At 49.4% G+C, this 27,512-nt stretch overlaps 2 protein-coding genes and 1 long non-coding RNA gene across 3 annotated transcripts; 2 read left to right on the top strand and 1 right to left on the bottom strand.

Moving 5' to 3' along the window:
- Positions 1 to 7,078: 7,078 nt before the first annotated feature.
- LOC147341954 (uncharacterized) lies at positions 7,079 to 15,858 on the bottom strand. The gene is made up of 2 exons (XM_086384414.1): positions 12,516 to 15,858; positions 7,079 to 7,189 (listed from the first exon to the last, which is right to left on the bottom strand). Exons 1-2 carry the CDS (start codon positions 13,695 to 13,697, stop codon positions 7,079 to 7,081), a joined length of 1,293 nt encoding a protein of 430 aa, XP_086240540.1. The 5' UTR covers positions 13,698 to 15,858.
- LOC147341955 (uncharacterized) lies at positions 8,932 to 10,005 on the top strand. The gene is made up of 2 exons (XR_015157812.1): positions 8,932 to 9,074; positions 9,168 to 10,005. It is a non-coding gene; the product is annotated as an uncharacterized LOC147341955 (long non-coding RNA).
- Positions 12,926 to 25,475, top strand: STIP1 (stress induced phosphoprotein 1). The gene is made up of 13 exons (XM_086384406.1): positions 12,926 to 12,987; positions 16,452 to 16,661; positions 17,118 to 17,259; positions 17,413 to 17,554; positions 18,329 to 18,497; positions 19,502 to 19,628; positions 19,714 to 19,816; positions 20,037 to 20,157; positions 21,264 to 21,485; positions 23,882 to 23,918; positions 24,122 to 24,225; positions 24,385 to 24,557; positions 25,004 to 25,475. The coding sequence occupies exons 1-13, from the start codon at positions 12,979 to 12,981 to the stop codon at positions 25,074 to 25,076; spliced, it is 1,632 nt and encodes a 543-aa protein (XP_086240532.1). The 5' UTR covers positions 12,926 to 12,978; the 3' UTR covers positions 25,077 to 25,475.
- The last annotated feature ends 2,037 nt before the right edge of the window (positions 25,476 to 27,512 follow it).

Raw genomic sequence — 27,512 nt, 5'->3', positions numbered from 1 at the left:
AGCAGCCATAGTTCTATCCACAACCTTAGCGCCCCTTGGCCACGTAAGGTAACATTCACATGCTCCAAGGATTAGGATGTGGACATCTTTGGTGGTGGGAGGGGCATGATCCTGCAGACTACACCCTTCCCGGCAAAGTCTGGAGAGCAGAACAAGGGAGAGGCAGGGACCCAGACATCGAAAGTCTCAGTGCCCATGAGGAGGCTGCCTTCTGCACAGAGCTGGAAATCCACGTCCCCCACAGCCAGGCCACAGAAGCACCCCAGACACCCTCGGCATCGAAACTAGTCCTTCTGTTTCTTTTTGCTCTTCTTCAGCTCTGTTCTCACACGACAGCCAGGATAGAGAACGTCCCAACCAACAGCCCACCAGGGTTTGGCCTAAAAGAGGCCTGACAGGTCTAGGCAGGGAAATGTGATTCTGACTTGGCAAGGAAGGACCTCGTCACAGAGTTTCAGCTGGACCTTTTAGAGAAGGTAAAATCTGAGACTGCCCTGGTGTCTCAGTGGTAAAGAATCCACCTGCCGGTGCAGGAGATGTGGGTTCAGTCCCTGATCCGGGAAGACCTTAGTTGCCTCGGAGCAACTAAGCCCAGGTGCCACAACTACTCAGCCTGTGCTCGAGAGCCTGCGCGCCCCAACTGCTGAAGCCTGTATGCTCGAGAGCATTCGTGCCCCAACTACTGAAGCCCCTGTGCTCGAGAGCCTGCGTGCCCCAACTGCTGAAGCCCGTATGCTCAAGAGCCTGCGCGCCCCAACTACTGAAGCCCGTGTGCTCGAGAGCCTGTGCACCCCAACTGCTGAAGACCGTGTGCTTGAGAGCCTGCACACCCCAACTGTTGAAGCCCGTGTGCTTGAGAGCCTGCGCACCCCAACTGCTGAAGCCCGTGTGCTTGAGAGCCTGCGCACCCCAACTGCTGAAGCCCGTGTGCTCTAGAGCCTGCGCACCCCAACTGCTGAAGCCCGTGTGCTCTAGAGCCTGCGCACCCCAACTGCTGAAGCCCGTGTGCTCGAGAGCCTGCACACCCCAACTGCTGAAGCCCGTGTGCTCGAGAGCCCGTGCTCCCCAACTGCTGAAGCCCGTGTGCTCGAGAGCCCGTGCTCCCCAACAAGAGAAGCCACCACAATGAAGCCCTTTCCCCATAACTAGAGAGTAGCCCCAGCTCACAACTGAAGAAAAGCCCGCACAGCAACGAAGACCCAGCACAGTCGAAAATAAATAAGTTACTATTTCTTTTAAAAAAGAAAGAAAAGGTAAAATCTTGCCAGGTACCAAAGATTTGTGTGTGTGTCGAGAGCATTCCAGGCCCAGGGACTCGCAGAAGCAAAGGTGTGCACGTCTGGAATGCCGACTTGTCCAGTGGGGGTGCGGACACCTGGTGTTGTCTGTTGAGGGCTTTTAATGTTGGAAGGGGCTTCGTGCAGAGAAAAGCTGCCTACTGCTGCTTGTGTTTAAGTGAATGTTGTATTTATTAAACTTATAAATTAAAAGAACTAGCTTTTCTTAAGCATCCAAATGCAACTTGCAAATCTAGTTTTCTATTTATAAATCTAATTTTTGTATTAAAATAAGAATAATTACTTTCACTTAGTCTTTGATGAATATTTAATTAACTCACAGGTTCAACAGATTAAATTCTAAAAATGAATGCCAATTACAAATATAGGTAATTAAATTCCCTAATAGATTTTAAACTACATTTTACAGAGTTGAAATAGCTGGTCCTCTCAAACGCCTCAAACTCAGCATAAGAGACTCACACATCTAACAAGCATATTTTTTTCTTTTTTGTTCTTTTTTTCTTTACAAACAAGGAGGGAGTAGAGGGTAAAGAGGCCTTCATCCCCCACTCCATTCCCCACTTCCAAGCCAAGCATACTTTTTCCTAATCAGTTAGCAGTTTTTATCCACTAATAGATTAAACATATAAATATGGTCAATCAGTTCTCTTAAATATTCAAACGCTGTTTATGAACTTAGATTCAGTTGTATACTGTCTCAGTTATGTTTTGCTGCCTCAATAAACCACTGAAAACTTATTGCCTTAAAATAACCACCAGGCCTTTGAATCAGCAGTTTGGGCTAGGATAAGCAGGAAGGTTCATCTGCTGGTCTTGTCTGGGTCACTCCTGCAGCCACAGTCATCTGACAACCCACCTGGGGCTGGGGGCCCAGGATGGTGTCACTCATGTGGCTGGCGGTTGGTGCTGGCGGTCAGCAAGGTCCCTTGGTTCTGCCCCACTTGGCCTCCACTAGGCCAGACTGGGCATCTTCACAGCACACTGGTCTCAAGGCCCTGCTCCTAGAGGACCACAACAGAGGCTGCAAAATGCCTCTTGAGGCCCGACTCCGAAGTCATACCGCCTTGCTCTCACCAGTCTGTCATACAGAATTCACACGGTCACGACATTCAACGCATGTCACAAGACCAGCCCAGAATCCAAGTGGAGAAACGGACTTCACTTCCTCATGGGAGAAGCAGCCAAACCCCACTGTCAAGGATGGGTACACTGGGATGTGTGCTTAGTCACTCAGTTGTGTCTGACTCTTGCGACCCCGTAGACTGTAGCCTATCGGGCTCCTCTGCCCATCGGATTGTCCAGGCAAGAACACTGGGGTGATAGGAGGCACTGTTACAGCCATCACTGCAGGCTGTCTCCCACCCATCCCTCTCTGATGAGAATCACAAATGGGCAGGTTGACGAAAGTGTTTCAAAACACTTAATAAACACTTGGGTATTTGCACAATGATGACAAAACTTCCTAAACTGGCACCAAGATTCTGGGTTTGCTTTCCTGGCTTCCACCCCATGCAGGATTATAAAGCTACCCAGAGGGGCAGAGTCCCCACCTCAGCAGGGCTGAACATGCAGCGAGGTGCAGGACCACAGGACAGTGAGAGAGGTTCCTGCTTCTGGTCTGAGATTTAAGACCAGAGCAGGACCCAGGAGAACTGCCAGAAGTAAACAGACCTCCAAGGCAGTGCACGCTTCTCCCCAGAGGCTTGATTTTAAAGCCCTACCCCATCTCACCATGCCATCTTTCTTCTTTATACTGCCTCATTCAGATAGATGAACCCCTGCACCTCCCGGGTCCCCCTAACATCTTTGCTGTGTATCACAGTTTTGCACCTCCCTTCATCCAGGTTGTCATGTGGTCTTCATATTTTATAACCTGCCTAGTTTCATTTTACTATCTGCTTCAGTGGCCAATATTGTATAGTTATTCTATTTGCAGCCAAAGATGGAGAAGCTCTATACAGTCAGCAAAAACAAGACCAGGAGCTGACTGTGGCTCAGATCATGAACTCCTTATTGCCAAATTCAGACTTAAATTGAAGAAAGGAGGGAAAACCACTAGACCATTCAGGTATGACCTAAATCAAATCCTTTATGATTATTCAGTGGAAGTGAGAAATAGATTTAAGGGCCTAGATCTGATAGATAGAGTGCCTGATGAACTATGGAATGAGGTTCGTGACATTGTACAGGAGACAGGGATCAAGACCATCCCCATGGAAAAGAAATGCAAAAAAGCAAAATGGCTGTCTGGGGAAGCCTTACAAATAGCTGTGAAAAGAAGAGAAGTGAAAAGCAAAGGAGCAAAGGAAAGATATAAACATCTGAATGCAGAGTTCCAAAGAATAGCAAGAAGAGATAAGAAAGCCTTCTTCAGCGATCAATGCAAAGAAATAGAGGAAAACAACAGAATGGGAAAGACCAGGGATCTCTTCAAGAAAATCAGAGATACCAAGGGAACATTTCATGCAAAGATGGGCTTGATAAAGGACAGAAATGGTATGGACCTAAGAGAAGCAGAAGATATTAAGAAGAGATGGCAAGAATACACAGAAGAACTGTACAAAAAAGGTCTTCACGACCCAGATAATCACGATGGTGTGATCACTGACCTAGAGCCAGACATCCTGGAATGTGAAGTCAAGTGGGCCTTAGAAAGCATCACTACGAACAAAGCTAGTGGAGGTGATGGAATTCCAGTTGAGCTATTTCAAATCCTAAAAGATGATGCTGTGAAAGTGCTGCACTCATTATGCCAGCAAATTTGGAAAACTCAGCAGTGGCCACAGGACTGGAAAAGGTCAGTTTTCATTCCAATCCCAAAGAAAGGCAATACCAAAGAATGCTCAAACTACTGCACAATTGCACTCCTCTCACACGCTAGTAAAGTAATGCTCAAAATTCTCCAAGCCAGGCTTCAGCAATATGTGAACCATGAACTTTCTGATGTTCAAGCTGGTTTTAGAAAAGGCAGAGGAACCAGAGATCAAATTGCCAACATCCGCTGGATCATGGAAAAAGCAAGAGAGTTCCAGAAAAACATCTATTTCTGCTTTATTGACTATGCCAAAGCCTTTGACTGTGTGGATCACCATAAACTATGGAAAATTCTGAAAGAGATGGGAATACCACCACCTGATCTGCCTCTTGAGAAATTTGTATGCAGGTCAGGAAGCAACAGTTAGAACTGGACATGGAACAACAGACTGGTTCCAAATAGGAAAAGGAGTTCGTCAAGGCTGTATACTGTCACCCTGTTTATTTAACTTATATGCAGAGTACATCATGAGAAATGCTGGACTGGAAGAAACACAAGCTGGAATCAAGATTGCTGGGAGAAATATCAATAACCTCAGATATGCAGATGACACCACCCTTATGGCAGAAAGTGAAGAGGAACTCAAAAGCCTCTTGATGAAAGTGAAAGTGGAGAGTGAAAAAGTTGGCTTAAAGCTCAACATTCAGAAAACGAAGATCATGGCATCCGGTCCCATCACTTCATGGGAAATAGATGGGGAAACAGTGGAAACAGTGTCAGACTTTATTTTTCTGGGCTCCAAAATCACTGCAGATGGTGACTGCAGCCATGAAATTAAAAGACGCTTACTCCTTGGAAGGAAAGTTATGACCAACCTAGACAGCATATTCAAAAGCAGAGACATTACTTTGCCAACAAAGGTTCGTCTAGTCAAGGCTATGGTTTTTCCTGTGGTCGTGTATGGATGTGAGAGTTGGACTGTGAAGAAAGTTGAGCACCGAAGAATTGATGCTTTTGAACTGTGGTGTTGGAGAAGACTCTTGAGAGTCCCTTGGACTGCAAGGAGATCCAACCAGTCCATTCTGAAGGAGATCAGCCCTGGGATTTCTTTGGAAGGAATGATGCTAAAGCTGAAACTCCAGTACTTTGGCCACCTCATGTGAAGAGTTGACTCATTGGAAAAGACTCTGATGCTGGGAGGGATTGGGGGCAGGAGGAGAAGGGGACGACAGAGGATGAGATGGCTGGATGGCATAACTGACTCGATGGACTTGAGTCTCAGTGAACTCCGGGAGTTGGTGATGGACAGGGAGGCCTGGCGTGCTGCGATTCATGGGGTCGCAAAGAGTCAGACATGACTGAGTGACTGATCTGATCTGATCTGATTCTATTGAGAGGTGTGAAAGGGAAAGATGGGTTACAAGGTATTACACGTCCGAAGTATGTACGTGTAAACTACAGGCCTGCCTGGCAGAGGCCTCTCCGCATGCCTCCTCTCAGGGCGAGTCTGAGGGCCTGGCCAGTGACCCAGAGGGGCTCACCCTGTCTTCCTCAGGGACAGGCCTCAGAACGCCGGGAGCTGGAGACCTGGAGCTGGAGACCTGGAGCTGGCTGAGGGAGGGCACTGGCTGCCCCCCTCTAACTTCAGAGAAGGCCTGGAAGGAGGTGGGTGCTCTGGGGACATTTGTCTTGAAATATACAAAACTCTCCAATAGTAGTGCTCGTTGTAACAAATTTTAACACCATAATAAAAATTGAAAACCCCTGTTATGGGCTGAATTATGTCCCCTCTCCAAATTCACATTTTAAATTCCCAATGCTCAATGTCTCACAACGAGACAGTATTTGGAGACAGTTTTTAAAGGGGTGGTGAAATTAAAATGAGACCCTCAGGGTGGGCCCTGATCTAATCTGATTGGTGTCCTTATCAGAAGAGGAAAGTTTGGGAGTTCCCTGGTAGCCTAGTGGCTAGGATTCTGGGCTTTCACTGCCTTGGCCCAGGTTCAACCCCTGGTTGGGGAACTGAGATCCCACAAGCCACATGGTGCAGCCAAAAGAAAGTTGGACATACACCTGGAGTGCATGCTTGCACAGAGGAAAGACCACGTGAGTTAACAGTGAGAAGCCGGCTGTCTGCAGGTCAAGGGGAGGGACCTCAGAAGAAACCAGGTCTACCAGCACCTTGATCTTGGACTTCCAGACAGAAAATTTCTGTGGTTCAAGCCACCAAATCTTCGGTATTTAGTTATGGCAGCCCTACCAAACTAATCCAGCACCCTTCCCCATTCCCCATCCACAGGAGCAAAACTTGAGCAGTTAGCTGTGTATCCGTCTAGACTTTTCCCGTGCATATCCTGTGTATATGAAAATATACACTTTCTTTTTTCTCATACACACTGCTCCATGACTAACTTCCGTTGTTCCACGGTACATCATGGGCATGTTCTCCTGTCAGTATCCACCAGCTTGTTCTTTTGAACACTACTAATACTCCATCCTAAGGAGACAACACCGTGGTTCCCGGTATCCTCCACGGGTATACGTGGGGTCGGGTGCTGTTCCCTTTGCCGTCACAAATAGGACTGCACCATAAAGAAGGCTGAGTGCCGAAAAAGTGATGCTTTCGAACTGTGGTGCTGGAGAAGACACTTCAAAGTCCCTTGGACTGCAAGGAGATCCAACCAGTCAATCCTAAAGGAGTGAAAGTGAAAGTCACCCAGTCATGTCCGAGTCTTTGCTACGCCATGGATAGTCCATGGAATTCTCCACGCCAGAATACTGGAGTGCATAGCCATTCCCTTCTCCAGGGGATCTTCCCAACCCAGGGGTCAAACCCAGGTATCCTGCATTACATGCAGATTCTTACCAGCTGAGTCACCATGGAAGCCCTAGAATACTGGGAATGGGTAGTCTATCCCTTCTCCAATGGAGCTTTCCAACCTAGGAATCAAACCAGGGTCTCCTGCATTGCAAGTGAATTTTTTACCAGCTGAGCTACCGGGGAAGCCCATTCTAAAGGAAATCAACCCTGAATACTCACTGGAAGGACTGATGGTGAAGCTGAAGCTCCAATACTTTGGCCACCTGATGTGAACAGCTGACTTGTTGGCAAAGACCCTGATGCAGGGAAAGACTGAGGGCAGGAGAAGAAGGGGGTGACAGAGGATGAGATGGTTGGATGGCATCACTGATTCAATGGACATGAACTTGGGCAATCCTTGGGAGATGGTGGGGGACAGGGAAGCCTGGTGTGCTGCAGTCCATGAAGTCGCTCAGTCGTGTCCGACTCTTTGCGACCCCATGGACTGTAGCCCACCAGGCTCCCCCATCCGTGGGATTTTCTAGGCAAGAATACTGGAGTGGGTTGCCATTTCCTTCTCCAGGGGATCTTCCCGACCCAGGGACTGAACCTGGGTCTCCCGGATTGTGGGCAGACGCTTTACCGTCTGAGCCACCAGGGAATCCTTCCTGCTTCCAGTGTGCGGGGCTGCAGTCCAGGGGGTAGCAAAGAGTCGGACAGGACTTGGTGACTGAACAACAAAATACTTCCTTGTGCCGCCAGGCTAGGCCCAGACGGGAGAAATCTGTAAACCTGAAGCTGCTTTCTGTACTTTAAATAGACGCTACTCAGTGTGACTTCCCATCAGTAGGATATGAGAGGGCTGCTTTCCCCATGCTCACACTCTGCACCACTTGTTATTTCTCAAGAAACAGATGTTGGAAAGAAGATAGTGGCACTGGCACGTTTGAATCTGAACAGACCCACTGGACCTAGAGAAGGGTGAGAGAATCAGGAGCAAGGAAGCCTAGAGGGGGCAAGGTCAGAGAGCCTCCCTGGGAGAGGCGGAGGGCCCCATGAGGGAGTAGACACATGATCAGCTCCGTTTACTCACTCACCAAACTTAACACGCATGGACTAGGTCCTAGGCCTGAGTGCCCACGGCAGCGACCAATCATAGGCCCCACACACTGGAAGCAGCATCTCATGTGGGAGGCCTGGATATGACCTGGGAGCCCCAGCCAGCGGTTCCTTTTGCCTCTGGCCACCTACCTGCTCAGGAAGCCAACCCGCCCTTCTCCTTCCCAAAGCCAGGAGACGGATGGGAACTTGCAGAAGGGTCCCTGTCGAACCCTGACAAACTTTGCTGAAATGGACGTGGCTGTAAAAGACGGGAGTCAAGGACACCTCCAATGTTTTCAGCGTGAACCAGCCCAAGAATAGTGAGGCCACTGACAAGAGGGAAGTCAAGGGAAGAACAGCTTCAGGGAAGCATGTTGGGAGCTCTGATTTGAACACATTGCGAAGTCCATTTGCCATCCAAGCGGAGACGTCGAGGAGGCAGCTGGGTAGACAAGTGTGGAACTGGGAACAGATCTGATCTGAAGATAGAAACGTGGGAGTCATCCAAGATGGTATTTATAGCCACGAGGCTGGCGGAGCTCACCCTGGGATGGCCCGTGGACAGCAAGGTCCAGGACTGGGCTCTGGGGCTCTCTGATGAATACTTATTAGATAATAATTACCATCATTTTATTTCTTGAAGTGTCTGGCACAATTCCTGGCTCTGTGAGTTCACTGAATTGAGCAGAACTCTATAGCACTTTATTCTCCCCACGCTTTTCCTGCTATTCAGGACTTGTGTTAGTGGGTAGCTGAAAGTAGCAATCACTCAGTTAAATGGGAAATGAAAATATTCTTTAGGAATTTCTCAGAACCCAGAATGGAACTTCATTCTCCTGTGGAGAAGGAAACTCAAAGTTGTCTTAAGTTTCCACTCCAACAGTGAAAGTGCTTATAAAAACGAAACTCCCAGGCTCTACAGACCCCAGAGTTCTGAGCCCCGCCCCTCTCCTCACTCCCAGGCCTAGCTTCCTGTCCTCCAGCTGCTTTTCCTGATATTGGTAGAGCTTTTTTGTTGGCTGCGCCTCATGGTATGTGGTATCTTAGGTTTGCAACCAGGGATGAAACCAACTTGAGCTGCGGTGAAAGTGTGGTGTCTTAACCCCAGCACCACCAGGCAAGTCCTCTGGGAGAACTTTAAAACTAAGAGTTTGCTCTGCAGAGAATTTGGTTGTACACGGTGACTCCTTCTGTCTCTCGTTCGCTACAGGATTTACAGCCTCAGCGTTGACTCCAGATTCAGCCCTTGCCATCTTGCTCCCCACCTTGAGAGCAGCAGCACCAAAAATAGCAGCATGAGTCACTGAAGCATCGGGCATCGTCGTCAAGGGCCAGGACGCCTGCTGCGGTGGAGCTTCTGCTTGATTTCCAGGGACCTGGGGAAGGGAACCCTGGCCAGCTGGCCCCCATCACTGCCTCCTGGACCCTGGGGGAGAGCTGAGTTCACTAAGAAATTTGAAGCCTGAACTGGTGGAAATGTTAATGTTCAGAATGGCTTTACCATGACACTGCATAAGGACCTCAGGGTGCCTCATTTGCACCCCTTCTAAAGTTCTATACTTTTTTTTTTTTTTTACACTGTATTTTATTTTTCTTTTCTGAAAGAGGGCTCTCAAAGTTTTATGTTTCAGGTCTGAGAAAACAAGCATGGGTTAATTTTGTTTAATTCTTATTGTGACCTTGGGAAACCATTGGCTTGTCTTCTCTATTTACAGACAAAGGATACGAGAGCAGAGAAAAGCCTTCCTTGGGTTCCTGGAAAATTCCAGGTTTGTTTCAGCCTCAGGGCCTTTGCAGTTCCTATTGCCCTGTCTTGAACTCTGTCCCTGGCTTGGGGCTTTTACTAAGTAGCAACTGCTGGGCCCTCCTTCCCTGCCTCCCTGGTAACTACTCTTTATCTTTACTTTTTGTTTTCTTTATGTAGCATTCACCACTCCAGAATTATCTTCATTTGTGCATCTACTTCTTTAACAAATGCTTATGGTACATATTCTGCCATCAGGCACTGTTGTCAGCTTTATAAATATGAAATCATTCAGTCCTCACTACTCTGACACTGAAACTTGTCCATCCACACTTTAAAATGAAAGCAACTGAAGCATGGAGAGGTTAAGCAGATTGCCAAAAGTCACACAGCTGGTGAGTTACAGTACCACCTGTCTCCCCCACTGGAAGACAAGGTTCACCTGTGCAGAGCCTGTAGCTGAGGCCTGCCCTGCTCACTCAAGAGCCCCTGTACCCAGAGCAGTGTGCCACACATACAATCGTACAAACAGGACATGAGACAGCAAAGGCCAGGTCACAGAGAAGGAGGGACGGGAGAGAAGCCTGGAGAGAGGCTGTGGGGGAGATGATGGAAGGCCTCGAAGGGCCTCAAGCGCTGAAGGACGAGCCGGGCTGGGGGGCAGCATTGGGACCGGCAGGAGTGTGGTGGTCTGGGCACCGTGCCAAGAAAGGCAGGATCTTGTTGACAGATTTAACTTAGCAGGTAGGCGGGCAAACGCCTTGGAGTTAACCTCCTTCCTTCATGCCCTGCATCCATTACATGAACAGACCCTGTCAGCACCTCCAAAATGCATTCCTAATCCCACTTTTCTCACCCAAATTCTGCTCCCACCTGGCCCACAGCACCATCACAGCTTTCCTGGAATCCTGCCACGGCCAACTAGGAGGTCCCCTGGGCTTTCAGCCTCGTCCCTGACACAGCAGTCAGGGGGATCCTGATAAACCTGTCAGATCACATCACTTTCCTGCTCAAAATCCGCTGGCATGTTCCAAAGTGAACACAACGCCATCTCATACTGCAGGGTCTCCTGCCCACCCCTAGTTCCTCTAGTCGCCCCTCCTTCCTACCCCTGCCATTTTGGCTACCCCAAGGCCTTTGCATTTGACCTTCCCTCTGACTGGCAAGCTTCTTCCCTAGGAGTTCCATGAATCTCACTCTTTCACTTCCTCAGGTTTTTTCTCAAGTATGAGCTTCTCACTGGGGTCTGATCTGGTCCCCCTGCTGAAAATGCAACACTGCCCACTTACCCAGTGCTCTGTCTCTACTGCTGGTTCTACGTGCAAACTTTGATTTTTTAATTCCTCACTGCACCTCCCCAGTGCCCACAATTATACCTAAAACACTACAGGGCATATTTGATTAAGCTAGGTGCAAGACACTGTATAACCTACATGGAAGACAAAAATATAAACGAAAATAGACACAAGGCCCTTGTAGGCCCTACAAAATATGCCATGGATGGATACCAAAGTTGCTGCTGTAGGACTCGTGTGGCCCATGGCGTAGTGAAAGCAAATAAACTGGCAGACAGAAATGAGTGAGCTGCTTGCAAGCAGGTCGCCAGAGAACCTTGACAGCTCTTATTAGCCTGCAAGACCTGGCAGAGTCGGTGGAAGGGGGATGCCAGCAGAGGAAACATCTTGCAGGCAGGCCCAAAATAAAGGAGCCCACCTAGCTCAAGGAACAGACGAAGAGTGCACCTGGAGTTTGGTGCTGAAGGTGGAGGACAGGCAAAGAACAGATGGGAAAAGTGGGCCTGTCATGTAGGCCCTGATCTCCAGTCTAAAAGCTTCCAAAGGTCCAAGCAAGGGAGGGGGTTATCAAGGGAGGCATGCGATCCGCAGCGACCTAGGTTGCAATGTCTGAGAAGGGGGTCACAGAGCTGGGATGGAAGAGGACCCTGTGACAACCTATTGGCATAAAGGGCAGCTAAAACACAGGGAAGGGATGGCATTACCCAGCTGGGGGTGGGGAGGTGGGGCGGGCGCAGCAATGCCTAAGACCCTCACCCAAGCTCCCTCTAGACCCCAGACATACAAGGCCTTTGTTCCGTGAACCACACTGGCCCAGAGCGAAATCATGTCTCTCTGACGCTCTAGCCCTTTCTGTTTCTCTGCAGGTACCCGTCCTGCCTTTCGCAAGAGGGCAACGATTTTAAGAATCGCCCAGGACGCCGCCAGTAGGTGATCAAGCACCTCAGTGAGGTCTTTTGTTTCCTTCATCCCCTTACCTCCGAATAACGGAGGCAGAGACCCTTCATTAACGGCTAAAAACTCTACTGCATGAATGTGAACAATCCCACGCCACGGCCCTCTACCCGCGAGGTTCAGCGAGGGTGTGCATCTCCACCGAGGAGATCGGCCAAGATGAAATTCCGAGCCAGTCCTACCCGAGCCCCAGCGCCTTCACCATCACGCGGGATTTTGGGACACCCAGAACCCAATACTGGGATTCAGGGACGGGCCAGGCTGCGCTCCCGAGGCCAATCCAAACTGTCACCCTCACTGGCTGGGACCCCTGAGCCTGACACTCCGGCGAAGGACCAAGACTCAATGCCGCCGGATAGACGCGAAGTGTTTCAGACTGACTCGCCGCAGACCGACGGAAGAAGCGGCCCGGGCGGACCCACCAAACCCACACCCTCAGAAACGACCACTGCAGAGCGTGTCTGTGGCCTCAGACTCCCATAACCCACCGCTGCTGCAAAAACCCTACCCTGCTCTTTGAAGGGCAGCAATTTAAACCTATCAGAACAAAGTGTCTGCAACTTACCGACCAATTGAAATTTTTTAAATCTGAAGGCGGTGCTGTCACGGAGTCTGTCAGCCCAATGGGAGAGGTGGAAATTTCCAGAAAGAATAGGACCAATGGGCGCGGCCAGCGCGGCCATGATTGGCGGGCTAAGTGACCAATCGGTGTCGCAGAGGTCCGCCCCTCCCTCCAATCATAGAGTATATGATGGGTGGGGCTTTCAGAGCAACGTCCAGTCTCGAAACGCGGGGGAGGCAGGACTCTCTCCACTGTCCAATGAGAAAGAAGCAAAGATGATGGGCTAGACTTCAAGCCAATGGGAGGAAACCATAGAAAGCCCCCTAGAGGGAAGCGACCAGTGAGCCGGCGAGGAAGAGGCGGGATCTGGGGGTCCCGGCAGCTTCTAGTAGGTTCCAGAAGGCGGCGCGTGCGGTTGGGAACGCGGAGCCGACGGAGTCTATTCAACGGGGTTCCGGACCGGGCTATGGAGCAGGTGAAGGGGGAGGGGCGGGCTGCGGCCCGTGGCCGCTCTGGCACCCGCCAAGGCTGGGCCGCGGGTGGAGGGGCGGGGCGGGCGCCCGATTGTTGTGGCCGGGGCGGGGGCCGGGGTCGGCGGAGCCGCGGGGAAGGCGAGGGCGTGAGGGCCGCGGCGGGCGGACGGGGAGTGAGGCCTGGCGGCGGGGAGCGCGGGGTCGCCTCAGTGCTCGTCGCCAGTCGACTCGGCGAGATGGGCCGGGGGACGCACCAGTTCGGCTTAAGTCCGGCCCGCGGCGGGAAGAAGAGCCGCGGCTGGGCCCCTGAGGCCTCCCAGGACGTGGGTCCAGGCTGAGCAGGGGATGGCGCCCGCGGCGTTTGGAGGGCTGGAGGTGGGCGAGAGGCCTTGCGAAAGGCGAGAGGGATCAGGTCAACCTCTGGGAATTCGTCTTCTGGGAGAGAGATCTGAGATTGCAAAGAGGTTACCCAGGATTTGGCCCCAGTTAACTTGGAGGAACGCGGGGACGGGAATACACTGCAAGTAGCTGATGGACTCGGTGGCCAGTTGCGGGGAAACCCTACTTCTCTGCATGGAAGGCCGCGGGGGAAGAGTGTTGAGTGAAGGTATGATGAGCAGCAGGCCGACTTCTTAGCCTGATTCGGGAAAGGAGAGGGTGCAACAGAAGTCCTTGGAAAGAATTTCATCTCTACCAGGGTTTTACAAATCATTATGTGCAGCACCTCCCTCTCTTCGTTTTTTCTTTGTATGTGTGTGATTCAAGAGTTGACCGACGACTGGTTCTTCTAAAACGTGGGGTTTTAATTGCACGAGGAGGAATTTGGTTGCTGAAGGAAATTTAAAGTATATAGTTAAGCAGAGAGAAGTAAGTTGTTTGACTTCGTTCAGCGTTATGGGGAGGCTGAGTTTGAGGCTGTTGTGGGTTACTCTCTGTGAGTTAATTGTGTCCTCTGTGGCCTGAGGGTTGTGAGACTCTAGAGAGGTTTTATTGAATTGGAACCTGTTATTGGGCTGTAATGGTTGATTGGGGGGAGGAGGAGGAACAGCTCGGAGTTTTTATTGGTGTGATCTACAAAACTGAATCTTTTATCCTGGTATATCTATTGCTCCCTTTAGCTAACTCTGGAGCTTCTTTGCTAAATTTTTAAAAAATTAGTGTGGAAACTGAGAGTTTAAACATTTCTCACCCTCATGATAACTAAATTGTGTCTGGGATTGGATAGGCTGTGATACAGACAAGAAACTGATTTTAAATTTAAGAAGAGCGCTCATTCCGAAGTTATCAAAATACGGGGAAAAAATATTGCTTTATCGCACTTGCCCATAGTAGAAGTGTGCATGCAGGTAGACTGAGTAAACTCAGGGACTGCAGTTTACAGGCCCGTTGTACAAGGCGGCCAGGTGTGTTACAACCTGCTGTCCTGCATCCGTTCAGTATGTAACCTTTTTTTCCCTCTTAGATGCATGTTTCAGTTCTAGGAAATACTCAAATAGGAGACATTTTGAGTGTGTAAAATTGTGTTTTTTTTAAACTACCTTTCAAATAAAATCACAGTGATAAAACTTAAAATTTGACCACATACAGGCATTATGTGTCAGTTGCATTATGTATGCATTATGTGTCAGTTGATATAAATTTATCAGTTCAAATGCACGCACTTCACATTTTTAGCACACAATCATCTTGTTTAGTCGCTAAGTCACGCTGGACTCTTTGCAACCCCATGGACTGTTGCCTGCCAGGTTCCTTTGTCCATGGGGTTTTTCAGGTAAAAATACTGGAGTGGAGTTGCCATTTCCTTCTCCATCCACTTGATGTTTTAAAGTGCTGATTTTCTGCTTGCAGGAAAGGTGTGCTCAGTTTGGAAAATGTTCTGTAGGATAGGCAAGAATGTCACCAAGGTATTCTCAGCTGCCTCGTGAAACTATTTGAGTTTTTTAACTTCTCACCTTCCAGCTTGCATTCTATAAGATTTTTTTCCTTGCTGGTTAAATTTGGTAGTCTCTCCTTTTTCCTCTTGGAGGTTGTCTTCAGATTTTTCTGGCTAGTGGAGGGTCCCATTTGGTGTGCCTCAGGGTTCCGAAGTCATTTCTCACAGCAGAATTCTTTCTTGCATCAGTACACTGGATGGGCATACCAGGAAAGAATGGCTTGTGTCCTGAGTGACACAGCTGTTCTGACCAATGTGTGGGCGTTTGAGGGGTGGTCCTCCTCTCTTGTTGGGCTCCCTGATTTGGAGAAAGTGAAAGTGAAGTCTCTCAATCGTGTCCGACTCTTTGTGACCCCATGGATAGTAGCCTGCACCAGGCTCCTCTGTCCATGGGATTTTCTATGCAAGAGTACTGGACTGGGTTGCCATTTCCTTCTCCAGGGAATCTTCCCGACCCAGGGATTGAACCCAGGTCTCCCGCATTGTAGACAGACGCTTTACCATCTGAGCCACCAGGGAAGTCCAGTTTGGAGAAGCCTTTTAATTAGAAGCCTGTTCTGATATGGCCAAGGTCCATTTCACACCAGTTGACCCTCTAGGTGTGCCCCTGCTGTGTCGGTTCTGGGTATTTGAGAGACGAGGGAATAGAACTGCAGCAGTGCTACTTGATCCTCCTTCCGTGGGTTTTGTTGCTGTTTAGTCACTAAATCGTGTCCAACTCTCTTGCCACCCCACGGACTGTAGCCGGCCAGGCTCTTCTGTCCATAGGATTCTCCAGCCAAGACTGGGTTGCGGTTTCTTTCTCCAGGGTATCTTCCCAACCCAGGGGTCGAATCCTCCCCTCCTGCACTGCAGGTGGATTCTTTACCACTGAGTCACCAGGGCAGCCCCTTCACTTGTTTAAGTGTGTTTAATATTTAAACATGACAAAAACTGATTTTTATCCTAGCTGCATTTTTTAGCTGTTAAGAAACAGCCACAGTCTGCCGTGTTGTGACATCTACCAGTGGAAACAGATTGTTCTCTGGTGCTCGGTGAGCGTCCTGATGCTCCTGAAGGCCATCCTGGTACCCGAAGGTTGCTGGAGCGTGTACCAGTGCGTCCTTAGTCCTCTGTGTTCCTGGCTCCCTCTTCAGTGAGGAAGCTCCCTCTTCAACTAGGCCTGTGTTCAATTCATCATTTGAACTCTGGAAATCCAAAGGAAATTTCTTTTTCCACAAAAGGCATTCATGCATATGTCCTAGAGTGGCTTCTTCAGCTCAAAGTTGAGACTTTTGGAAGAGTGTTTGGAGTTGTTAATCCCCAGGGGAGCCAGCAAAGGGCAGAGACAGGCCACTTCTTCCTTGTTACTTTATTTTTTCCTTGCTGTTTCCCACAGGCGTGGGAACTGTGAATTAATCTGTGATTTGTTTTTTCTGATGTGTAAAGTAACCAGTTTGTCAACAACTACAGAAAGGAATGAGTGTCACTTAAGAAATAGGGACTAAAGAAGAATTTCATGGGGCGAAACTGTATTGGTTCCTCTCTTCTCAGGTAAATGAGCTCAAAGAGAAGGGCAACAAGGCCCTGAGTGCCGGCAACATTGACGATGCGCTGCAGTGCTACTCCGAAGCCATTAAGTTAGACCCCCAGAACCACGTGCTCTACAGCAATCGCTCCGCGGCCTATGCCAAGAAGGGAGACTACCAGAAGGCTTACGAGGACGGCTGCAAGACCGTTGACCTGAAGCCTGACTGGGGCAAGGTAAGCCGCGCAAAGGGGGCTTTTCAGGAGCCCGGAAGCTCCTCTGGGGTAGCTCTGGCCTGCCTGGCCACCTGTCCTGAGAGACTCGTAGTTGGTTACTGCCCTCTCCTCGGTCTTCCTGCCTGTTAGAATGTTCCTCAGAGTGGTGACATGTTTTGTCACATCTGAGGTACTGTTAGTTAAGACATGTTTTACTTTCTGTACTAAGAGAAAACTGCTCTAGAAGCTAACAGCACTTGGCGTCATGAGATGAACTGGGCTGAAGCGGCCGTGTTCTGCAGGGGGTCGACAGATACTACCGTTGTGTCCTGGTCCTCTTCCTGTTTGTTGGTTTGTTTTGTGGCCTTCACGTGAATACCCGTTTTGTTCCATGAATTGTAAAGTAGATTGTTTTGACTTCATCTTTGGAATTTACCTCTGGGTGTCTTATTTTTTATCTTTCTTTGCTGGTTTAAGGGCTACTCACGAAAAGCAGCGGCTCTTGAATTCTTAAACCGATTTGAAGAAGCCAAGCAAACCTATGAGGAGGGTTTAAAACATGAAGCAAACAATCCTCAGCTCAAAGAAGGTTTACAGAATATGGAGGCCCGGCTGGCAGGTAGACCCCAGAACACTGCCCTGCCCCTGTTATTGACTGCTGTTTTATACTTGGGTAGTGTTGAGGCTCCCCCCACCCCCAGTGTTGGTTTAGTAGGCCACAGGGGCACAGTAACCGACTTCCTGGTGGTGCGCTTTCCTTTATTCAAAACAGAAAGGAAATTCATGAACCCTTTCAACATGCCTAATCTGTACCAGAAGTTGGAGAGTGATCCCAGGACCAAGACTCTGCTCGCAGATCCTACCTACCGGGAACTGATCGAGCAGCTGCGGAACAAGCCGTCCGACCTGGGCACGTAAGTTCAAGGCGGCAGGTTTGTCTCTAGAAACAAACACAACTGTTGTGGTTTCTTCCTAGGACCCTGTGGCAGGGGTTCCCTAGACAAGACTGGGGTTTCTGCCTTTGTTTTTTCCCTCCAAAGAGCAGTCAGAGTTTACTGCTTTATTGCTTATTTGTATTTCTAGAAAGGGTCGGGGGGATCACATATTAGAGTAATCTGGGGGGCTTGTTCTGCCCCTCCCCACCTTCACTGCACTCTTGGCAGTGCTGACCTGGCATCAGCTCTGTATTTTCTGTATACACAGGCATACATTTTCACATGAGGCGTGTTTTTGTGCTGAATGTATGTCAATACCATTGATTCTGTTTCATGGTACATGTACCTTGATAGTGAGAACCCAACATAGTCCTCTCTATTGGTGTGTTGGAGTGGAAACTCAAGGTTGAAAGCACATCAGATCTAAAGATCGGCTCTAAATCTTGTGCTGGTGTCTGTGACTGCCTGGGTGCCTCTGACCTGAAATCAGACAGAGTGTACCTGTAACTCACTCCCCTGTGTGTCTGCTGGCCTCGAGAAACAAACCCCATCTGCGTTACCTCATGTTTTATATGGAATTTTGAGGGGTTGAGCATTCCACAGTTGTAACTCATGGGTAGTACAGAACCTAGCAACCTTCCCATGGGTAAGAATCTTTTCTATTCAATAATCTGAGCTTTAGCAGTAAGTAGGGTTTAAGATCAGTTATGGAGAAGACTAAGTGCTGTTCTTCATTTTTTTAACCAATACTAGGAAACTGCAAGATCCCCGGATCATGACTACTCTTAGCGTCCTGCTCGGAGTTGATCTGGGCAGTATGGATGAAGAGGAGGAAGTTGCAACACCTCCACCACCACCTCCTCCCAAAAAGGAGACAAAACCAGAGCCAATGGAAGAAGATCTTCCAGAGAATAAGAAGCAGGTTGGTGTGTGTGTATCTGTCTCTCTAGAACACTTTACTATCATGCATTTAGAAACTGCCTAGTAGCCGGCAATATGTGTCCGGTAGGACCATCTTCAGACTTCGGATGGCTGTGCTGGTTTTTTGAGTGCTCAGTGTGTGGTCAAATTACTGTTATTGATAATTAAAATGTTTCGTATGTTAAAAGGTCCATGTAACAAGCAGTTCCATAGGAACTGTGTGTCTCAGAGTCTGCCACAGGGTCCCACGGTTACTGTGGTTCTGGCTCATGGTTCTGGCACTGTGGACATCAGCCAGGGTCAGCCTGAAATCTGTGTGTGGCCCTTGTTCTTGTTGTGATCCAGAAGAATGTTGTCTGTCAGCTCATATGCTTCTGTTTCCTGGCTTAGCGGACAACTTTCAGTCTCTCAGAGCATCAGGCCTGTGCTGAACGGTTTTATTTCCCTTCTTATAAATGGGAACAGCAGATTGTTGCCAAATTTAGTACCGTTAAATGGGTAAGCGTTGGTTGCTCATGGTGTCTCAAAGCTGGAAAAAGGCCCTACGGTGTGGGTGATCGTGAGTCTGCTGCAGACTCCTGCCACCAGGACAGCCCCTCCCGCTCCTCCTCACCCCTCTGCCGTCGTTCCTGGTGGCTGGGACCCAGAGACTGCGCGTGAGAGAGACCGAACTTGCTCAGCCTCTTGGGTTAAACCCAGCACAGAGCTGTGTTGTCCGCTCTCAGGTTGTTTCAAGCTGAGGGGATTTCCTCTTCTCTGAGGAAACCCTCACTTTCGGACAAAAATCCAGGAGAGTAGGTGGGATAAGGGGGTGTCTCGGAGGAAGCAGAGAGGAAACCAGTTTTCCATCTTAACAGCTGATACTCCCCTCTGGGTGTGGAGAACCTGCTTCCCGTAGCCTCGTCGGGTGTGTGTGCTGTGCGTACCTGTGACATCCCAGGCACTGGCTCCCTTTGCCATCTGGGTTAGATGTGCTCAGCCCTCCTCCTTCCGCACCTCCTCTAGGCGCTGAGAGAAAAAGAGCTGGGGAATGAAGCCTACAAGAAGAAGGACTTTGACACGGCCTTGAAGCACTACGACAAAGCCAAAGACCTGGATCCCACCAACATGACGTACATAACCAACCAAGCAGGTGAGGCCCGGCCCGTGCGCGGGAGTGCTCCCAAGGTCCCGCGGAAGAGGCACGGGCTGACTCTTCTTGATCCTCTGCTTGGCAGCCGTGTACTTCGAAAAGGGTGACTATGGTCAATGCCGGGAGCTTTGTGAGAAGGCCATTGAAGTGGGGCGAGAAAACCGAGAAGACTACCGACAGATTGCCAAGTACGCTTGACCTGGAGTGCCTTGAGTAATCGGGAGGGTCCCATGTCTGCAGTGGGAGGGGGCTGGAAAGGAGGCTGCAGGGACTGAGACAGAAGGTGTTAGAAGGATGTGGTGCCGGGGGCACGATGTGGGCCTTGTGTCTAGATGTTTTGCCTCTGCAGAGGCTGACCTTGTCTGTGCTCTGCCCTTAGCAAATTCTTCTTCTTTGTGTCTTTGTCAGAGCTTATGCACGAATTGGCAACTCTTACTTCAAAGAAGAAAAGTACAAGGATGCCATCCATTTCTACAACAAGTCTCTGGCAGAGCACCGAACCCCAGATGTGCTCAAGAAATGCCAGCAGGTGGGTAGGGAATGAGGGATGTTTTCTTAACTCGATTTATTGTAGTCATTTTTATTTAGTAATGAATTTGTTGTCTTTGGTTATTTTATATGACGTGTCCCCTGTAAATGATGACAACACATAGAAATAACCTAGTTTTTCTGCTGTCTTTTTTAGTCGGCCAGCATTTTGACCTTAAATTTGTTGAGGGTCAGCGCACTGACAGTGTTGTGGTTTTTATTGTAAATTAAGACCCTGATGCTGGGAAAGATTGAAGGCAGGAGGAGAAGGGGACGACAGGATGAGATGGTTGGATGGCATCACCAACTCGATGGACATGAGTTTGGGTAGACTCCAGGAGTTGACGATGGACAGGGAGGCCCGGCGTGCCGCAGTCCATGGGGTCATAAAGAGTCGGACACAACTGAGCGACTGAACTGAAATGAAATTTTTTCTTACTTTATACAACCAAATTATGCAGGGGGGTGATTTTATTCACAGAAAGATTGGTCAGAAAAATAAGAGCTGTTAGTCCATCATTTTCACATAAGGCATATCTTTGTACCAAGTGTATGTCAGTACCATTTGTTCTGTTTCATAGTATATATACCTTGATAATGAGAAATACAAAATTCTTTTCTTTAATTGAGGTAAGGTTGATTTACAACGTTATTTCAGTGGTATAACAACTCAAAACTTATTAACTATAGTGTATATTTAAAGTTATAAAATATTGGTTATATTCTCTGTGCTGTACAATATATCTTTGTAGTTTGTACATAGTGTAAGGGATATAAAATTATTAATCCCAAAATTAAATCTCACCAGCAGTACCTCATAGCTCAGTCGGTAAAGAATTTACCTGCAGTGCAGGAAACCCAGGTTCAATTCCTGGATTAGGAAGATCCCCTGGAGAAGGAAATGGCAACCCACTCTGGGATTCTTGCCTGGAGAATTCCGTGGACAGAAGAGCCTGGCAGGCTACAGTCCGTGGGGTCGCAAGAGTCGGACACGACTGAGTGACTACACCACCACCACCAAGCAGTACTTTCTGAAAATTGAAATTCAGACTTTTTATTAGCCCAGTGTTATGAGAGTTTAAATGACTATTTCAAGAATTTTTTTAGGCAGAGAAAATCTTGAAGGAGCAAGAGCGGCTGGCCTACATAAACCCTGACCTGGCCTTGGAGGAGAAGAACAAAGGCAATGAGTGTTTTCAGAAAGGGGACTACCCCCAGGCCATGAAGCACTACACGGAAGCCATCAAACGGAACCCCAAAGACGCCAAGCTGTACAGCAACCGAGCTGCCTGCTACACCAAGCTCCTGGAGTTCCAGCTGGCGCTCAAGGTGAAGGCAGGGTAACCTGTCCATGAGGAATGTGTTCTTCCTCTTTTCGTTCGTTCGTCAACATCAGCTTGACGTTCTTGCTTTGATGATAGATTCAAGATGGTGGTGCGTGTATGAGACTGAAAGTCCAGGGCCTGTGTTACCCTGTCCTGGCCCATGTAGTAGTGTTTCGCGTGTAGGAAGTATTTGGGAAAGTCGATCCTTTTCCCTTCCCGTTGCCTTTCTTCATGTGGTAATCATTTTGCCTTTTGACGTTTTAAATGCACAGTTGAGCGGCGTCGAGTCTGTGCACACTGTTGTGCAGCCATCACCACCCTCTGCTGCAGAGCTTTTCCATCTTCCCAAGTGGAAGCTGCATCTTCTAACACTAAACTCCCCATTCCTCTCCTCCAGCCCCTAGCAACCAGCGTTCAATTTTCTGTCTTTGATCACTCTGGGGGCCTCCTGTAAGTGGGATCATATAGTACTGGGCCTTCTGTGCCTGGCTCGTGTCACTTGGCATAGGGTCTTCAGGGTTCATGTTGTAGCGTGTAGCGTTTCCTTTTCGTGGCTGAGTGGTGTTCTGTTGCGTGGATAGCCCGCACTGTGTGTTCGTCGGTTCACCCATCAGTGGAGGTTGGGTTGTCCCCGCTTCGGGCGGTGCGGAGCGGCGCTGCCGTGAGCGTGGGTGCACAGACAGCTGTCTGCCCCTCGTGTCGGTCCTTCCGGGTGTTGCATGCAGCGGCGGAGGTATTGCAGTTCTGTGTTTAACTTGGGGGAAGGGGTGAACTGCCTCGCTTTCTATAGGAACTTTACCATCACTCCTTTCTTCAGTACTCAGTAATATGGGTCTGCTGCTGTAAGTCACATCGCACGTGGTCAGGTATGCCAGTATTCAGCACTGGAGGAGTTCCTCTCCATCATGCCCTTGAACGTGAGCTAATCTGTGCATCTTGGCAATTGGATCTATCTAGAGACCCCAGTACCTGAGTCCATGATGGTTTTTGTCTGATGACCCAGATCTTTTGGGTCCGTCCAGCCTAGAGACATCACTGCTGCTGGAAGGACTGCACAAGGGCCGTGTCAGAAGCAAGTTGGTTTGCAAAGCAAAGAATAACATTGTTAATCACCTGAGAGGCGGCATAGGACTTTTCCCAAACTGCAAATGGGAGGAAGGAATCAGCAGGATCGCTTCTGGTCTTCGGGCTCCTCATTAGCCATTGGTTGGGCCACGGTGCGCATGGCACACTGCATAGCGTTCTTTGTCCTGTAATTTTATGTTCTGAAGACACATCAAGCAAGTATACAAAATACCTGTGTTTTCCTTCATTTTCAACAGTAAGCACTGATGCTTGCTAAAACTGTTTGTGAAAGGAAATGATACATTTTGACACTTGACCTCATAGGTTTTTGAGCATACATGTCCTAAAATGACTCTCCTTATCCATTCACAACATTATTAGCACCTAATAATTGCAAAGCTAAGGCCATATTCAGATTTTCTCACTGGTCTAAAAATAAAGTTATGGAGTTGTCAGTATCAGGGTCCATTTCTTTCCTCTGGTGATCATTGTCCTTTTTAATTTTTTGAAGTAGAAGTTTCCCTACATTTCGGGGTTTTTTCCCTCATTAACATCAGCCTTCTAAGGAATCTAGACCCCTTCCCTTGTGAGATGGTTCAGGGTCTGGTTTCTTGTGTCTTGACGTTCTCCTTACTTTGCTTCTCTGCTCTCCTTTTCTCCTTTATCTGGGCCTTCTATTGAATCACCATGAGGCCAGAGTTACAGAAGTACTGGGGTGGGGAGTAAATTGGAAGATTGGGACTGGCATATACACACTATTATATGTAAGATAACTAATAAGGCTCTTCTTTGTAACACAGGAAACTCCACTCCATACGCTATAATGGCCTATATGGGGAAAGAATCTTAAAAACAGCGATTATTTGTATATGTGTAACTAATTCACTTTGCTGTATACCTGAAACTAATTCAGCATTGTAAATCAACTGTACTTTAATAAAGTTTTAAAAATAAGGGGCTTCCCTGGTGGCTTAGTGGTAAAGAAACCACTTGCCAAAGCAAGAGATATGGATTCAATCCCTGGTCTAGGAAGGTCCCACATGCTGCAGAGTGCCTAACCCAGTGCACCACAATTATTGAGCCTGTGTTCTAGAGCCCAGAAACCACAGCTACTGAGCCCACATGCCTTAGAGCCTGTGCTCTGTAAGAAGAGAAGCCGCAGCAGTGAAAACCCCGTGCAGCCAAAAATAAGTAAAAGAGGCACTAGAACAAAAGTCGCATGTCCTGTAATGGCCCTGGGTGAACAGTTGGGTTTGTGATCCCAGGTGATGAGTCAGCTGTGGGGTAGCTCCTCTAAAGGAATGAGCCTGATTCGTTTCTGCTTTTCCTTCCTAGGACTGTGAGGAGTGCATCCAGCTGGAGCCAACCTTCAGTAAGTGTTTTCCTGTGCTGCTCCGCTGCCCCCTGTCTGGCCAGAGGGTTGAGAAGAGAGAGCATACTCTGCCTGTGTGTCTTTGGAGGTTATAACGTTTTGAAGCTAGTGTCAGGCTGAGGAGTGATGGTGTTCAGAGCAGGTGAAAGCAGGCGGAAGTGTGTTCTGGGTGATGCCTCACCTCTCTCCTTTTCTGTCTCCAGTCAAGGGTTATACCCGGAAAGCAGCTGCCCTGGAGGCGATGAAGGACTACACGAAAGCCATGGATGTCTACCAGAAAGCACTCGACCTGGACTCTAACTGCAAGGTGGGGCTGCCCTGGCCTTCAGGGATCTCTGCCCTGCTTCCCTTTCTCTGATTCTTCCCTCTCGCCCTCCCCCTCAATGACTCCTGTTACCTTGGACCTGCTGCAGCAGTGAGCCAGGTAGTGCTAACGCTCTCCCCTTCTGGCCCTGCCGGAATGCAGGAGGCCGCAGATGGTTACCAGCGCTGCGTGATGGCCCAGTATAACCGACACGACAGCCCCGAGGACGTGAAGCGGCGGGCCATGGCCGACCCGGAGGTGCAGCAAATAATGAGCGACCCGGCCATGCGGCTCATCCTGGAACAGATGCAGAAGGACCCCCAGGCGCTCAGCGAGTGAGTCGAGCTGGGGGGTGACGGCCTTGGAGGGAAAAGGTGGACAAAAACAGTGAGAATGCACAACTTTGGCAGCAGTGTGATCCACCTAAGTAGCATGTATATAGTCTAATTCTCGGTTAAAAGGTTGGCAGGTGGTAGTGAGCTGGAAGGGCTTTGTTTGTTGGCGATAATGGCTTAAGTGGTTAGTTAGAAAGACCAGTGTTGCTGGGAAAAGGTCTCAGTGTACTGTTTTCCGTGGGCTCGTGTCCAGTGAGAGTGGTCAGGTTCCAGCCACTGGCAGAGGAGGCCCGTGCGGTTCTCCCACAGGGCAGTTTCCACCAGGACTCCCCTTACCACCTCTTGCTGGTTGTGTCCAGGGCGGGTTGCACTGGGGCTTGCTCTGCGAGCAGGTAAAAATTTTTAGGGGTTAAGTCTCATTTCGGGTAACTTTGCCTCTTTGTCAGACACTTAAAGAACCCTGTGATAGCACAGAAGATCCAGAAGCTGATGGATGTGGGTCTGATAGCCATCCGGTGATGACTTGCGCATCATCCCCTTCCCTTCGCCCTCATGTGGAAAGAGGAGCTGGGACCGCGGCACGCAGCACGGAGCAGAAGGAGGAGAAGGGGCGACAAGCGAACAGCGTATCTATATATTTATACAGACCTACATGGAAGATTCAGAGACTTACACTCGCGCATTCGTGCAGCTGCTGCCTCTGGGCCCTCCCAGCACACGCATGGTCCTTCCCCTGCCCCCCAGTCGCTGTCTCGGCTGCTCTCCCATAGTTGGTTATTTTTTATTTGGGGCAGTGGGCTTGTATGGGGAGGGGAGGGTGTTCTTCCCAACCTCAGGTCCCAACTGTCTTCATTCACATTGTTAACTCCACGTCCTCTTCTCCAATAAAACAAGCCAGTCAGGCGTGGTTATACATTGTTATGTCTCTGAGCGATTTATTTATTTATTTTTTTACCAAAAGACTGAAGCAGCTCTCCTGCGGGAGTCACAGCCTGGGTTGGAAGAGGTGTGAGTGCCAGCTGACTACTAGGAACCAGGCATGCTCTGTCTTCCTAAATGGTGGGGTTGGGTGTGAGCTTTTCTCCGTTCCACCGCCTTGCCTGGTGGCTCAGACAGTAAAAAATCTGCCTGCAGTGAGGGAAACCCAGGTTTCATCCCTGGGTCGGGAGGATGCCCTAGAGAAGTGAATGGCAACCCACTCCGGTATTCTTGCATGGAGAATCTGATGGACGGAGGAGCCTGTACAGTCCATGGGTGGCCGTCGGACACGCCTGAGTGACTCACTGCCTCTCGACGTGGCCACTAGGTGGTGCTGTTGCCCAGTGGACGACTTGGAAGGAGATGACCTGACCCAGAGTGGCTCCAGCTCCAGAGTGTCCCGTGAACTTCCAGGTGATTTCCTATGCTGTCAGTTCTCCACACTCAAAGCCAGAAGCCAGTTTGACCAGAGAACAGTGGGTCCCATCGAAGAACCAAAACCAATTTCTCTTGCAGGAGATGCTTCAGACTTCCCTACTGGAGGGCTCGAAAGCCCTCAGCTGCTATGTGTGTGCTGCTCTCAACTGAGCTTAAAGTAGGTTTTAATTACACTTTTCCACAGCTGCAGGAAATATTCTAAAAACCCTCATCTTGGACTGGGGTGGCTTCTGAGCCTGGACTAAAACTTCCTCATTTGCTCCAAGAGTGAAGCTTTGGGGCTAGCAACCTGCTGAGGCCAGCAGCTGGCTGTACTTCCTGCTGCCTTGACTTTGCATAATCTGAAGCTGGCCTTCCCCAGGAATTGCCCCGGCCCCCCTCCCACCCTTGCTGGTGGCCTCCCTCCCCTGTCTGGGTGGCACAACCCTCGGGGATTCTGCAGCACCTTTGATACTATGATCTCTTCAGGTTCTGGTCAATTTCCATCCCTAAATTGATTGCCTAGAAAGGCTGAATTTCTGCGGGAGCCAGGGGTGAATATAAGGCCCTGCTGTCTTGAACTTTACATCCTGATGCATCAGGAAGACGGGCCACCAGGAGCCCTCCAAGTCATGTTTGCATAGGGGCAGAACAGGAGTGAGCCTCATGGGCACTGGCCCCAGACGGGCATGATGCAAGTAGAAGGACAGAGGGAGGTAGCAAGTCTGAAGACGAGACTTCAAGGCGTGGGGGCAGTCAGGCCATGAAACATTAGGGGCCCACTGGCTCAGAGGGTAAAGCGTCTGCCTGCAATGCTGGAGACCCAGGCTCGATCCCTGGGTTGGGAAGATGCCCTGGAGAAGGAAATGGCAACCCCCTCCTGTACTCTTGCCAGGAAAATCCCGTGGACGGAGAAGCCTGGTAGGCTACAGTCCATGGGGTCGCAAAGAGTCGGACACGACTGAGCAACTTGACTTTCACTTTCTGTTCAACTATTCCCCTGGGCAGCTCTGAGGTTGGCAGGAAAATAGGCCCTTACTGGGAACAGGAAAGACTTAAGAAAGTTGTTTCCCTTGGGGCCTTTAAGGATCTGCTTTGTGGTGATAAAAGGCATTCTTGGGCTTGAGCTGACTTGACCTGCGTGTGTGCTCAATTGTATCCGACTCTGCGACCCCCATGGACTGTGGCCCCCCCGGCTCTCTCCATGGAATTTTCCAGGCAAGAATCCTGGAGTGCGTTGCCATTTCCTTCTCCAGGGGAACTTCCCAACCCAGGGATTGAACCCACATCTCTTGCACTGCAGGTAGATTCTTTGCTGCGGCACCACCTGGGGAACCTCTGGCCTGATCTGCCAGGTCCCTAAATAACCCAGATCTCATCCTTACAATGCCACCGCTCTTGCTTTTGGCAGCTGGAAGACCCCACCTCATGACAGGCCAGAGAGGGAAGATGGCTTCCTACAAGGGAACCCGAGCTGGTGGCTTTTCTAGTTTGAACTGAGTTTCCTCCAAATGAGGGGACCCTTTGTGGGGTGTTGGGTCCACAAGCCCCACTTGCTTC

The sequence above is a fragment of the Bos grunniens genome, chromosome 29, assembly GCF_055505025.1.
Source record: "Bos grunniens cultivar Pamir isolate PY7600 chromosome 29, Bosgru_T2T1.0, whole genome shotgun sequence".
NCBI classification, from domain to species: domain Eukaryota; kingdom Metazoa; phylum Chordata; class Mammalia; order Artiodactyla; family Bovidae; genus Bos; species Bos grunniens.
Note: the sequence above shows the minus strand (reverse complement) of the source record. Positions and strands in the feature narration are given on the sequence as shown.

Excerpts from the sequence above, each read along its gene's own strand:
- STIP1 (XM_086384406.1), top strand. Across the intron at positions 19,817-20,036 it reads GACTACCGACAGATTGCCAA|AGCTTATGCACGAATTGGCA; the intron begins GTACGCTTGACC and ends TGTCTTTGTCAG. Across the intron at positions 20,158-21,263 it reads TGCTCAAGAAATGCCAGCAG|GCAGAGAAAATCTTGAAGGA; the intron begins GTGGGTAGGGAA and ends GAATTTTTTTAG.
- LOC147341954 (XM_086384414.1), bottom strand. The coding sequence starts at position 13,697 with ATGATTTGTAAAACCCTGGTAGAGATGAAATTCTTTCCAAGGACTTCT. Across the intron at positions 7,190-12,515 it reads TAAAAAATTTCAATTGGTCG|TCTTTCCCTGCATCAGGGTC; the intron begins GTAAGTTGCAGA and ends TCCTGCCCTCAG.